Source organism: Stegodyphus dumicola, chromosome 11 (assembly GCF_044657685.1).
Source record: "Stegodyphus dumicola isolate Sdum_Otavi_A_Nest chromosome 11, ASM4465768v1".
NCBI lineage: Eukaryota > Metazoa > Arthropoda > Arachnida > Araneae > Eresidae > Stegodyphus > Stegodyphus dumicola.
In genome coordinates, this window is record NC_140778.1 from 160,877,596 (window position 1) to 160,892,668 (window position 15,073).

A 15,073-nucleotide genomic window follows, 5' to 3' on the forward strand; every position below is an offset into this window, starting at 1 on the left:
TTAAGATTCAAATTTCAGATTTTACTGTAATGAATAACTATTCTTATATGAAGGGTCTGAGAAGTTTAAAATTTGAAATTTATGAGATACTCAGAACCTTTTAGGATTCAGATTTAAAAAAAAATTAAGATTCATATCATCTGTATTAAATATATCTATGTTTACATATTATCATTTAAGGATACTGAAAGTTAAGAACATTTTAACTTATGAATTAACCAAAATAAAAGTTTATTTTGAACTTTTAAGTTTGAGCTTAATTTTGAGAGTAGTTTTTCTTTCTTTCTTCTTTTTTTTTTAAGACTTAGCTCTTATTTGCACTCAGTTAGGTGTATCTTTGAAACAGTTAATTTTTAATGAATTGTGGAAAGGAGTTCCATAATTCCACTTCAGGATTAGAGTTTTTATGCAACAGTTAACAGTCTGATAACCAGATACAGTATTTTTTCATTTCTTTAACACATATAGCTTAAACGTGGATCACAGATATTACCAACCTGAATATTTTAAACTATGAATATTCAAATATGCGATTTTTAATCAATAACTTAACATGTATTGACTTTCCAAGTTTTTAAGAAAACTCCTCGTTTTACAGTCTTATGCTTTGAAACTCGTGTTCTATAAATGTTGCAGTTTGTTGGCTAATCTGTATTTTAATCTTCTGAGCGGCACACGTTTTTCGATCTGTCATGAAGACTATTTAAACTGTATTTATTAGCTAAATTTGTATAATTAATTACATTAGTCTCTATTTTCATAAACTTACATTCATTAAGATGACATTTACATTATTAAGGAAGGTAAGAAAGCAAAATATCTTAAATTATAAGCCATTATATGCTAAATAACAAAAAGTTATAAGCTATTATATGCTAAATAACAAAAAAACTCATGACTGGATAAAGTTGGTCATGCCACTCAGAGGGTAAAGTGCATACTCTGGTAGACATTTGAGTTATGAATTGAATTCATCCTCTTTATTCCATTAGAAGCACTTTTTCCTTCAATATGAATTCTTTTGTTGCAACATGCTAAAGTTTGTGATTTTAAGAAAATTTATTTAGAAAATGTTGATTCAATGACTAGCAAATTTCATGACGTTTTTCCAACAAATATAGTATCACTGTTACGGTGTGCTGAATGAGAATGGTGCTACTGAACTTGTTATTTTTTTTTTTAATTAAATGTTTTTATTTCTTTCTGTGATGTTTTAAAATGCTTTCGTCTTTCATTTTGGCAGCTTTTAAGCATTTCATTCTGAAATTTAAGTAACTGTTATAAAGCAGAATTTCCAAATTGCTTTTTTGTCACCCCCCCAAAAAAAGCTGTTGTAATTACAATAAAATATATTTCATTTATCTAGTTTTCCATTTCTTATGCATAGTATTTTTTCCGTGCTATTTTAAAAATATAAAGTTATGTGTCAGCTTTCTCTCTGAAATTCACTTTTTGTGGAGGTTTTTTCCCCCCTTATAAATTTGAGATTATCTTCCAAAGCTTGCAGTTATATGTTTTAGAGCAGTTGTTTTCAACTTTTTGACTAACGCGTACCATCTAAACAAAAATTAAAAACCTTTAGTACCACCACTACAAAGTACTACTACCATCACCATTCTTAAACAAAGCTCATGTCGCATAAATTTACGAGTATTAGAGAAAAAACACAATCAGGATGTTGGGGTTTTAATTTTTGAATTTAATAGTTAGAAATACTTTGCTTCTTTGCAAACCACCTATTTTTCTCTTACATACCATTAGTGGTACGCATACCACCGGTTGAGAACTCGCTTTAGAGCAATGCAAACAAAATGGCTTTAGTTGTTTATTTCTTCATTGAAATTTTATAGCGATTCATTTAACTGATGATGTGTAATTTCATTTTAATAAATTTTTATATTTTATACATTTGAATTACAGGATGAAGAGAGAAGTTGCAATGATAAAAGGCATCAATGTTCAACTTCCAAAAGGATTAGATTCTCCAATTGATGTAAGAAATATATTTGTAGTGAAATATTTTTACAATTTTCATTCTGTTGACCTGTATAGGATTTATTTTAATAGTTCTGCATCCAAATGATCATTGCTGAGACCTAATCTGGAAGAGTAAAAATAACTTTTCCTTAATTTAATAAAGCCTAGTGTTTTTATTTAAAAAATAAGCCTGAAAGAATTGCATGATACTGAGTTAAAATATAAATAAACTAATGAATTTTTTTAAATTTTATTTTAGAATCCATTGAATTCGTATGATAAATTTAAAAGCGGTTTGCAGAAGAGTCATGATTCTGGCATACCATATGACAGGACTTACGAGAGATTGTGCTCTTTTGCTTCAGAAGGAGATACCAAAGATATTGGAAATGGTTGCATACTAAATGAAGAGGTAATTTTCACATTTTAATTTTTATCGTGAACATTTACATTAGTTGGCATTCAAGCTGATATATCTAATACCCTGTGTAGCAGTAATAATAATATATGAGTTTGAATTATATGTTACAATTAAGAAAAACTAAACAGAAGGTACATGATGAAAATAGAGAAAATAAAACGTGAAATTACGTAAGCATAAGGTAATACAGAAAGTTCTAAATGTTGCTCATCTTTTACATATATTGAAGGGAAAAAACATGAATGAAAAAATATATGAATAGAACTAAGTGAAGATTTTTGTCTTTTTAATGGACTTAGTTTTTCTGATCGGGAGTCAGATTTTTTCCTGTCTGTTTATAGCCCATCCCCCTCCCCCTCAATATTTCAAAGTTGGTAGCTAGCACAAGAATACTAACCAGACTCATTTTATTGCCTGAAACTGCTTGCTGTTTTAATCACTTTTGATCCTTACCAGTACTTTTGTATCAGTGCTGCTATCAGTTCTTTCAAGAGACTTTTCTGTTTTTGATATTTCTTATTATAAGCAATTACTTTCTTAATTATCCTGTAGTTAGCACCAAAGATGCTGCCTTAAAATTATGTCTGTCCAGTCTTATGGCTTGATAATAATTTGCGACATTGCTCAGTTATTAGACAAATCATTCTAGTTAATGCTAGTTTTCCAGTATAGTTATTTAAAATGCAAATGCATATGTTGCATATTTGTTATTGCATCTGCAGTGCCATTTTGGCTAATGATATAATTTTGGGCACATGATTTTTTTTTAGGGAAAGAGCTTAATGTACCTTTAACCATTTCTATTGCAAAGAAGTGAAGGTCAATACTTCACTTTCCATAAATTTCAGTATAACAGACATATAGCCACATTTAGTGGCAACAAAAAATACTAACTAAATGTTCTGTCTAAAAAGTGATATGTGGTACACCTGGTTACAGAGTGAATTTAAATGCCATGCCATTTGCAAGCAGTTTAATACATATTCATCAAACATATAGCCACATTTCTGACTCTTGTAAATCGTGTGTCCCTGCCAGTCATATATACTAGGAAATAAAAGATTAATCAAAATGTATCTGCAGTTTTATGCTAAAGTGAATGCATGTAAAGAAGGGAAAGAATGTTTATTTTAGCTTTAATAATGTTTTCAGGTTAAAGCTAAAACAAACATTTTAGCTGTAAGTGTTTTCAAGTTTCACAGCTGTACACAACATACAAATTCAGTTTGAGTATCATTTGAAGATTATAATCCAGTAATTTAATCATATCCAATTATCTATTTGTTCTTAACACAATGCGTTATTTCTAAGCAGTGATATAGATTTAAAATATTAATTTATATATTTCTTTAATTTTTTAGCCATCGGATAGATCAAAAAGACTTCATTCTGGACGCAACAATAGTGGTGAAAGCGACGCATCAGGCAAGTGCCATGATAGTATATCATCTTCAAATACGACGAAAACTCACCTGTCGATTGATTCTGGTGCCGAGATAGATTCTCCTCCATCTCCAGATGGATTTTTTTCTGATACAAGCTCATCGAATACCACTCCTCGTTCATACAAGCCAGATCTAACAATTGTGAAAGAAAGTAATGGGTCAGTCAGCAGAGATTCTGGTTTGGAGAAGGAAGGAACTGGACCCACTCTGATGTCACAAAATATCGAAATTCCGACAAAATACTCGTGGTACATAAGAAAGAAGAATTGTCCATTTTTAATTCAAAAAAATGCAGGGCAGATGCCAGCATATAGCAAATTTGCTGTTCTTCCTTCTAGCACATTATCGTATGTACCTTATGGAGAACAAAATTTGGGCTTGCTGGAAAAAAGCAGTCTGTCCAATAGTGAGCCATCTGTATCAGATTTTGATACTTGTTGTCCCGAGCCTGTAGCTCTTTCTGGAATAGCGCCATATTCAAAATTTGGTTTAGCCAGAAGTGCTGGTAATGGGCTAAATATGTCTAATCAGCCATTTACTATCAGCACACCTGGCTATTCCAAATTTGGTACTACATATAGAGCTTTGCCACAGCTGAATAGTAGTGAGGAGAAGAATTTACCTGTAATTTCTTCTGGTACAAAATGCTGCTTGAAATATGTACCTGAGGGTCATAGTGCTTTGACTGCTCTTGCCTTGCACCATAGTCCGGTGTACATCAGACCAAAAGATTTATGCTCCGGCACGTTGCCAAAAAAGTATTTAGAGAAAGGTCCAGTAAAAGATGAGCCTTCAAATAATGGCTATGTTAGTTACGGTGAAGCTGTGAAATATGATGCATATTCAAAGGTGGGCATGGCATCTAAGCCAGACTGTCGCTCGTCTTATGTAACTTTTCAAGATGCTAAATCGATGAACATTCACAGTTCACCTAAAAATGTAGCCATTTGTCCTGCCTCTGCTTCAGAACCAGTGGACAGTAGTGATTTTAATCATGAAGTAGATAAGGATGAATCTTCTGTTATCCCTGATGTTAAAATTAACGAATCTCTGAATATTACAGTTGATGAGAATCATTCAGTTGGCCCTTCTGATTCATATACTGTATTATCTAATGTTGGTGTTAAAGAGACTACAAAAAGCTGTATTCCTTCCGAAGAAAGCCCGGCCATAGATTTTGACATTCATAATTCTGAACACAACATTGCCAGTATTGGTGAACTATGTAATGACATTTCTCAGATAAATAATAATGAAAACGATGAACAAATTCATAGTGCACTTGGTAGTAATGAATTAGACATTCATGTAAGTGATAGTAGCATAGATGAAGACTTTGCATTTTATGGCCAAACTAACACAGAAGAGAATGTAAGGTTAAAGGAACAGAATATATCTAAAGGGTATGTCCCCTTTAGTGAACTATCAAAAGAACCAGTTGTTGTTACACGACCAAATCTTGCACATCTGCCTGTGGAAAACATATGATGTAATAGTTTTTAATATTCTCAGTAACTGCCAAAGTATGCACTTGTTGTATTTTTACATGTTATAAAATTGCAGCAGGCATACGTTTAAGCTTTAAAATATTTGATTTAAACTGTAAACAGATATTTAATGGAATATAAAGGAAACATGCCAGTTAAGATTGAATTTTGCCATAGGTGGTAGGCATTGATTCTTTACAGAAGGTACTATGTTTTCAACAGAAAATTTAGCTCAGAATTTTATTTCAGTGAAAGAAAAACATATTCTGTTTTGCCTTGCAAAACACATGAATCTATATGCCTACTATTAATGGCAGCCTGTGATTGAATTGTACCTAATTTTAAAGGAATGGAAGTATTTTTAGAAAACATGAAACAAAGTACCTGAAAATATCTGCCAGTGCATTTTTTTGCAATGTAAGGAGATTGTGAAAGAATTTTGTAAATGGGTTTTAACACTGAAAGTATGCTTTGCTTTAAAATAGTTGTTCAGATTCAAATAAAGCTTATGATAACTACACTATATGTGCAGAAAGAGGTTCCAGACATTAGGGACCAATCTAAGATTTATGCATATTATAGATAACTAACATTGTGAAATATACACATTAAAAGTTTCGAATATAAATTTTCCTGAGCCTATCCCGATCTGCTGTGATTAGATTTTTAAAGATTGGTTACTGAAAGTTATAAGGTAAAAACTATTTTAAAGCTTAGAGTAGTAATTGATTCATAATTGTGTTAGTATGAGTTTTTCAAAATGAAAATTTGAAGGGCTTATGAACTTGTAAGTAAAATAAATTCATTTGGGCTTGCCAAAGAAACTTAAATTCTTTGCCGAAGTTTCAAATGCATCAGCTACTGCACTTACAAATGGGCATTGAGCATCTTCATTCAATATTTGTGCCTCTCATAATTTAAATGAAACATCCTAATCATTTGTATGAAACAACATAATGGCATTTATTTGAGCATGTTGAAAACTCCCATTCAATTTCGTTAAAAATTGATCAACTAAATTGTATCTGTGGGATTTTCTTTTAATCAGTGTAATTCTTATCATTTATAATGCAAATTTTATCAAGGATTTTTAAATACTTCTGAATTTGTACATAATTTTATTTCCATTAATCTTCTGCATTCGTTAATGAATTTAATGGTATTCTAAAGCTTTTTCCAAAAAAAAAAAAAAAAAAAAAAAAAAAAAAAAAAAAAAAAAAAACCATAAAATTGTAGTTAAATTAAGATTTTATTTCACACTGTGCTGGATATGCATAAAGAAGTTATAGATTTGAACATTGGAATGAATGTTAGTACTTGAAATGTGAGTGGGGAATTCTTGCTTATATTACATTAATTTCTAATGGGGGGAAAAATTACTTGTATATTTTTTTAAACTGTCTTTATCAAAGAGTATTTTCACAGTAGAGCTGCATAATCTTGAAAAGTTAATTGCTTGTAATATGAATATAGTTAGTTCTCTGTCGGCAAGAAATTGTGATGATTTAATTAATCAGTTTTCTGAGCCTTTGAGCATAGTATTGTTAAAGTTCTAATGTTTTAAAGGCCTCTTTGTTACATAATATTTTTAAACTCAATACCCTATTTTTCTTAATCTAAAAATATTTTTTCATGTATATTGTAAAAAAAAGTGTTTAAAGTAGTCAATATAATTGTAAGTATATCTGAGATAATTTTAAAATTAATGATATAGTATTTTCATTTACATGTAGATCTAAAACAATTTGAGACTGATACTATAATTTGAAAATTTTGAACTTACAGTAAGTAAACAATAGTAAAAGTGCTTTACAGATTTCATGCACGGAAATTTAAACATTTTATTTACACTAGATGTGTTAATAATTTAAGGGAACTAGTGCTGTAGTTTCTCAGTAAATATATATATATATATATATAAAACTGATTGAATTATTAAAATTTTAAAAATATTCCAGCAGTATGGATATGCTACTGCTTGACAACAGCATGTTTGATATCACTTTGCTTTTGCAAAAGACGTTGTCTTAGTTTAGTTAACAAAATAAATACCAAAATATTTTCACTTATATGACAAAAAATTGAAAGCCAAAATATGTAGTATAGTATATGTTTAATGCAATAACTGAAGTAAAATGCCACATTCATTGTAAAAGAAGCTAAATGTTTAAAATTTTGGATTGCCTATGAAGAACTGCACAATAGAAAGAGTAACAGGAGTACTGTTGTATTTCAAAGTGTGCAAGGGTTATCTGCCAGAGAAGATAATATACCTTAATTTTGAAGTGAGAACTTAAAGCCTTAGAACCTGGCAGATAACTTAAAGATATTAATAATAAATGTTTTTATATTCTGTGTTCTATATATTTTAAATCATAATATCACTTATTGTCTAATATCCATTGATGCAATTTCTCATTATTGTCACTAATTGCTTCTTTGCTTTATGCCACTTTAACTAATAAAAGGTTTCTTAAGTTTTTTTAATGGGGGAGGGGATAATTGTTTTTCATATTGCATTGTTTTGCATGTCTAAATGCATATGCAGTTGTATTTCACGATTCTGTTTTTTATAATTTGACATACAGTACAAAGTCTGTAATCCGGACGTCCATAATCCGGAATGATCTATAATCCAGACCTCAAAGCTACAAACTTTATGTGCATGCATAAATGTATAATGTGTTTACGCATGTGCATATGCATTTACGAATACATGTTTAATGTCTAACGGACGGTATAAGCTAGGCTAAAATTATCGAAGGCATTTCAGTTAATATTGTAGATTGCGCTGTTCCGGCTTATTTTTTTTTTTTTGCAGACTCTTAGAGCAATTTTATAAAAAGTAAGCTTGAACTTTCGATTATGTCAAAAAGAGTTTCAAATTCTGGAGCTGCCAAAGGATCTACAAAGTAAAAGCATGTTTCGATGACCATCAAACAAAAAGTGGAATTGCTGCAAAAAATGGATAAAGTATCAAAATTATGTGCATATCCATCTCAAAATTATGCAAGGAGTATGACATTGGAAAGTCAACTGTATATAACATAAACAAAAAGAAAAAGGAACTTTTTGAATATTTTGTGTATTCCGACACCCCCCTTGCCATGACTAACAGAAAAAGGGTTTGTTATGCTAAAAGTGACGATCATGACAAAGTGATGAATGTTTAATGAAGTAAACAAATAAATATTAAGATTTTTTTTTTTTGTAAATTTTGATACCCTTTAAATCATAATTGCTCTTTATTTCATAAATTACGGTTTCATATTTTTAATTGTATAATTTCTGCATGCCATCTTACCAGATTTAAATTGATGATCTATAATCCGGAAAACCCCTAATCAAGAATCGCCGAAATCCCGACGAGTCCGGATTATGGACTTTGTAGTGTATTTTCTTTGAATCCAATTAGAGTCTGAAAATACTTTATATTGACAATGGAAGTATTGCCTTTTAATGAAATAAATTTTTATGGAATTATTTTTAAAAGTGAAATATTATTTCATTTCTTAATTTTGTACATTTATTTATTTGGTCATTACATTTACAAGTCTCGTAATTTTTAGTATAAATTCAGTGTTTACTTCTAGATTACTAGATTTAAAAGCAAAAGCTTCTAATGTGAAAGCAAAGAAAGAAAGGTGGGAGTGCAAAATGTTTTTTTAGATCCCTATTAGTTTTAAAACAAAATTGAAAGTTATCTTTTCTTTTTTTCTTGATATTATTCCTTTTTTAAAAATAAAAATTTATTTTTTTATTAAAATATTCCATGGTTTTATATTGTTCGTTTACTATTCAGCATAAAATAGCTTACTAACCCATTTTTAAATGTTTTTATTATGTTTTATTTAATTTTTAAATAAATGCAGCAGCTAATAGAGCACTGATTTTCCGTCCAGCAACCTTCTTTTGCTGTTTGGAGATTGTTTTTTTTGGGGGGGAGGGGGTGCATTTTATTAACCCTCTGAGCAGCAAGGCCCTATATATACGGCCTAGAATATTTATTGTGATATCTGTAAGAATGTATATATACATGCATATTAAAATATGTCAACAAAATTAAGGCAATATATCAAAAGAAAACAAACCCAGGTATGAAATACCAGGAAAGTTTTTACATTAAAATCAAAAAAATAATTTCTTCTCATAGTAGTTTTAGGAAATTTCAGCTTTCTTAGTGAAAACCCTTGGCCGCCCAGAGGGTTAAAGTGACTGTTAATAATAATAATAAATTATTTTTTGCAAATTCAGAAGTAAAGCTATATACAATAAAAGTTGTTTCCTATTTCATGGGCCACTGTTAAAAAAAAAAAAAAAAAAAAAAAAAAAGATGTGTATTGTGCTTGTACATTTTAAACTTTTTTGATGTGCATATTGCATGCATATTATGATGGAAGTCTGTTGTTGATTTGCCTTTTAGAGCACTTTAGTATTTAGCTATTCATGTCTTTTGAATCCATTTAATTATTACCTGATGTGCCATCTTTTTCTGAGAACTTCTGGGAATCTGTGCATTTGTACTTATTTAGTTTGAAGTTTAATCATTTTGCGTTTTTTTTTAGTGTAATTCTAATCTTTAGCTAAAAGACTAGATTTTTCAAAGGCTTGTCACCATATTATTTAAATGCACATGCAGGTAGCTATTATATTGGTTATAATTCCTTTATCTCTTAGTTCCTGCTTTAATTATAATATATGAAGCATTTGCTTGTTATGCAGTGTGATTATGAAAAAGGCTATGTACTAGACTTCATTGAAGAAACAGGTTAGATACACATACCTTTACACTTAAATATCTAATATGCTATTTTCCTTCAGGACTACAGGTTAAAAAAATTTCATGTCTATACGTCTTTCTGGCTTTTGCTGTAGCATAATTTACTAAGAAAAAGTTAACAGCAAGCAGAAGTTAAAGAAGGAAAATGCATTTGAAATTTTGATGACAGTCACCATTCAAGTTAAGGAGGCTTTATTACTTATACTAGTACTGTCCAAGAGAAATATCATTACAATTATGCAGTAAAATTTTCTAATAGCTACATAAAAAATTAATAAAAAGAAACAATCAAAATATTTTAGGGTATATATTTTATATCATATTACAGACATTGAATCATGATTGCAGTAAAAATGACAATCATTATTTAAAAAAATGGTAAATTCATTTAACATAAAAATGTTACATCAGAATTATCATAATGAGAGGATGTTTTGCAATTTTTGCTTCTATTGTTTAGAATCATAATGTTGAATTAATGCTTGCTGCACATTTGATTTCGGCATCTCACCTAAATTTTCATTGCTAATATCAGATCTCTCTTATTTTAAAACTGTATTGTTGCAAAAAAAGGTACTCCCAAAATTTTCCAATCATAGATAATGTTTTTTATAGTACTGAATCAAGTATTATGAATTCATTTTTATGTAGTAATTTTGTACATTTTCAAAAATGATTTTTTAAAAAGTAATTTAGTTTTGAAGCAGCCATATACCATCATTTTTGGAGGGGGAGAATAGATTTTTTTTAAGCATCGGAATTTCAAATGTACAATACAAAAAGTTCTAAATTCAGTAAATCTATTTTACCATTCAATATTCCAGTTGAACTGAAATTGTTAACCTTTCCTGTCCTTTTGATGACTGTCTGGCAAAAAATTCATCTTGAGCATGCATATGCAGCATATTATCTATATTGCTTTTTGTAATCCGAAATTACATTATAAATCACTAATTGTCATTGTCATTGTCATGGGAAAAGACTATTAAAAATAAACATTACACCACTTGTGGGCCAAGCTGTTAACAGTTTGCATCTTGGCTAGTGTCTATTCTGTTGGACAACTCAAGTATATGTATTAAAAAAGTGAAAATTAAAAGTACCAGTCTAAATTGAGATCATTTGAAGTACCTTGAACTAATGTGGTGAAGTGACAAAATTAACAACAAAATTTTTGTGATTATAATTTTGAAATAAGTTAATCACAGTTTTGTTGCATATAGTTTAAAAATAATGTAAGGTAATTTGTTTATTTAAATGAAATGTACGTTTGACATTTCATGAAATTATGAATTATAAAATTCTCTTTAATAGGAAAAAATTTTTTCCTCTGTGCAAGATTTAGGATCTACCTTCTCGAATAAATTACAGCTTTTTAAAATTATAATTCATTTATGGATTTTTTATGTTTTCTTTTAATTGTAAACTACTCTGTGTAAAAGCGTATCCATTGTAAACATCCCAAGGTTGATATCTGTAAATCTTTTGATTGTGTATTATACCTATATCTCAAATGAGATCTGTAATTTGCATTTTTTAAACCTCCAAATTGTTTGTGTGAAGTCGTAAATGTACCTTTATATTGTATCAATTCTGCATGGATGTAATGTGCTAATGAATATATGTAGTAATGTTATGTGGTGAAAATGTGTTATGTACAAAATGCATGAATCCTATTTTATGACTCTGAAGTGGACTGTAAAAAGTTTTTTCGTGCCTGCTATGTTGAAATTGTATTTAACCTTATCACTGAGCCAAAACACCAATGTCTTTGGTAAGTAATTATAATTTATTAGATTCTTTTTACGATATGAATATGATTTGTAAGAAGATAAGTCGTGATTACTTCCAGATTGGAAGTAAAGAGCTGACTGACTGAACTTTTAACTCATTAGAGCATTGTGTGAGGCATGCATATGAAGCTGAATCTCATTTACATTTTTTAGGTTTGTGTCAAACCTTTTAGGTACAGGAAGTCATTTTTGGTCATATTAACAATTTTTTATTAGTTTTTATTTTGAAGGTCCATGGGATCTTGTTCAGTACAAAATATGTACAGAAGTGCTAGTGAATTAGTTTTAACTTGTGTAGATATATCAGATCTTCATTTTTATTATGGACTCTGTAATATATGGTTGGATCAGGATTGGTTTTGTTAATCTTTGCAGAATAACAAACTGTACAAACATTAGAATTTCTGGAAACTGAATAATGATCTGAATATATTGTGTAAATTCTAAACATTTTGTCCGTCTTTTTTGTGAGTTCATCAGTGAATATAAATTCATATGTATGAGATATGTGGAAAGCTAATTCACTTAGCATGCATACTCATAGATTATTTTGATATCAAATGTTCAAGCATTAATAGAAGCTGTCTTCATCAATCATACTTAAAAAAAATCATGTCATCCTGCATTAAGATTGTGGTTTGCATCAAACATTAATATGAAATATAAATATATTTATTATATTAATGTATTTTTGCAAATAATTTAAAAATTTGTTTAAATTTCATATTTAATATAGTATTAGCACTTTTTTCATATGTAATGCTTAAAAGATAATTATAATGAATACAAACTGTAAATTATGTAAACATAATTATAGGTATCATACTGTCACAGGTATATATGATGTTATAATGAACTATTTTTTTTAAGCATAGTGTCTATTTTACTGTTAAATAATCATGGCAAAATTTTTTGATTTTATACGGTAATGACGTTATAATTTTATATTTGATATGATTAATAATTTTACTTTCAAGAAAAGTTACTGTAAATATTTTGTTTCTGATTCTGATATCATTAAAGTGACATTTATGCTTTTTGATGCTGAACTAGCCTAAGTTAATGTAGTTTCAAAAATGTTTGACTAATTAATTTATAATCATATTTTAGTTTGGCATCATTGAAGCAAAAAATATTCATAGTAAATTATTTTCAAAAGGTACTGGTTAAATTTAAACTGTTGAAAGTAATATAAGTGATCCCTTGATACCTCTGCATGTATGTGTATATTCTAATTTAGTTAAGACTTGCTATTCTATTTAATTTGAACATATTGTTATCAAATTTTGACTTTTCATATATGTATATATATATATAAATAAAACAAACAAGTGCCATTTCTAAGCTGTTACTGCAGCACAATGAACAGCTAAATCATCTATTTGCTCATGCATTAGAGTTATCTATGTATTTGTTTTACAAGATCACTACATTTTTGTTTTTAATCCTGTTTTGTATTCTTATGATCTGTGTATTCGCCAAGGCCAAAATAAAATATTGTTTAAAGACCATTTTTATGCGACTTTATTTCAAGTCCTTGATTTTCATATATGAAGCAGTTATAAATTTTGCAATCATGATCCATTATTATTATCACATAAGTATTAACATACTTAGTGCCATCATAAAAATATTGTTTTCAAGATACTGAATTTTTGATTAACATACCATAAAGCCATACATATTTGTAAAACAGTCAAACTTCTGGATGGTTACAGTCACTTCTGGGTATATTACAGTTTACCTACAGTTAAGTTCAATTCACTATGACCAGTTCTATGAGAAAAATGGATTATCTCCCAAAAAACGTAAAAATTGAATGATGAATCGGAAAAAAGTCTGAAGGCGTTTAAATTTTAATGGTCGCCAAAAAAGGCTCAAACTTAAAAGTTTGATTGAATTATCAGTAGAGATGCCCAGGTGGAATGGCAAAACATTTCATAGCTTACAAGATAAACATGCATTTAGACAAACATGGGAATTTGGCTTATCTTATGTATATTTGAAAAGTAAAGAAATATGTAATGGCTGTTCTCTACAAATATTTAATGTTCTTAATATGATATTGTTACGTAATTTTCTTTTCCTCTCTATGTTATGTATGGGGTTCGTAGATTTGGAGTGAATAACGACGACACTTGATGAAGTATCGAAATGCACTTTATTTAGCCAATATTAAATCAGGACAGCTCCAAAGATGTGTTTTACAGTCGTCGGAAGATCTACTATATACTCGCTGGAACAATCAGCAACACAGCCTTCAGGTTATCAGGCTATGTACGGACTGTGTAACTCGAGACTAGCTATCTCGCAGTCACTCTCCACGTACCAGCAGGGTTTATATAGTTTTTGGCTTGTGTTCGAGAACATTTTGGACTAAACCGATAAGAATTTGTTCCAGAAGGTTCTCCATCCGTCCATGGCATATCGCCAGTTTTGTTGCCAAATGTGGCAACCCTGCCTTCCCTTGCCATATTATGGCAACCCTAAAACTGCTTTGCAGGGAAGCTATCATACTGTGCCCGGACATTTCGTAACAATATATTGTGAATTAAATGCCTTTTCATTAAAATCAGTTAGATTAAAAAGTGAAAAAAAAATAACTGCAGCTATAGCCTAAATCTAAGTGTACCTTAAGTTATGGGATACTGGATAGAACCAAAAGGTACACTTGTTAGATCCAGAGGTTCGATTGTATATTTATACCATGATTAGTTTGTATTCATCTGAATACATAAGGCCTATGTGGAAAAAATTCTGTTTTGCTCACCAAAGTTTTATGTATAACTAGGAAACCTAAAACCATTATTTCACTCATACATAAAATTTGTTTCCTTTTGAATGCACGCAGCTGAATCTGTGCATGTCACAATATTCAAACTAGTAACTAGTAATACACAGATAGCCTGTTAGGCTAATATATGCTATCTGTATTTGAATACAAATGGTACTTAATGTGTTGATACACTTAGTTGTACAGTAAAAGCCCAACTATTTGGCAGTGAACTAAGCAGAATATTTTCTAATTTTAGAAACTTTTTTTAAAACATAAAATTAAAAATTAAGCAAATAACAGATATGTGCCTCAGTTATAAAACTCAAATAGGACTATAATTTGAATCAAACAAAAACTCGCCAAAAAGTGTAATGTAGTGCTAAATAATGGATAA

At 29.6% G+C, this 15,073-nt stretch overlaps 1 protein-coding gene across 6 annotated transcripts in view; it reads left to right on the plus strand.

Annotated features, from left to right (window-relative positions):
• The window catches only part of LOC118200055 (uncharacterized), a 438,581-nt gene extending 425,167 nt beyond the window's left edge, over positions 1-13,414 (plus strand). For all 6 annotated transcript variants that reach the window (XM_085826181.1, XM_085826180.1, XM_085826182.1 and 3 more), the window contains 3 exons: positions 1,921-1,993; positions 2,237-2,389; positions 3,760-13,414. In XM_085826181.1, the coding sequence (XP_085682307.1) occupies positions 1,921-1,993; positions 2,237-2,389; positions 3,760-5,331 (1,798 nt within the window). In that variant the 3' untranslated portion in view covers positions 5,332-13,414. The remainder of the gene's footprint in view (positions 1-1,920; positions 1,994-2,236; positions 2,390-3,759) is intronic.
• Positions 13,415-15,073: the final 1,659 nt, after the last annotated feature.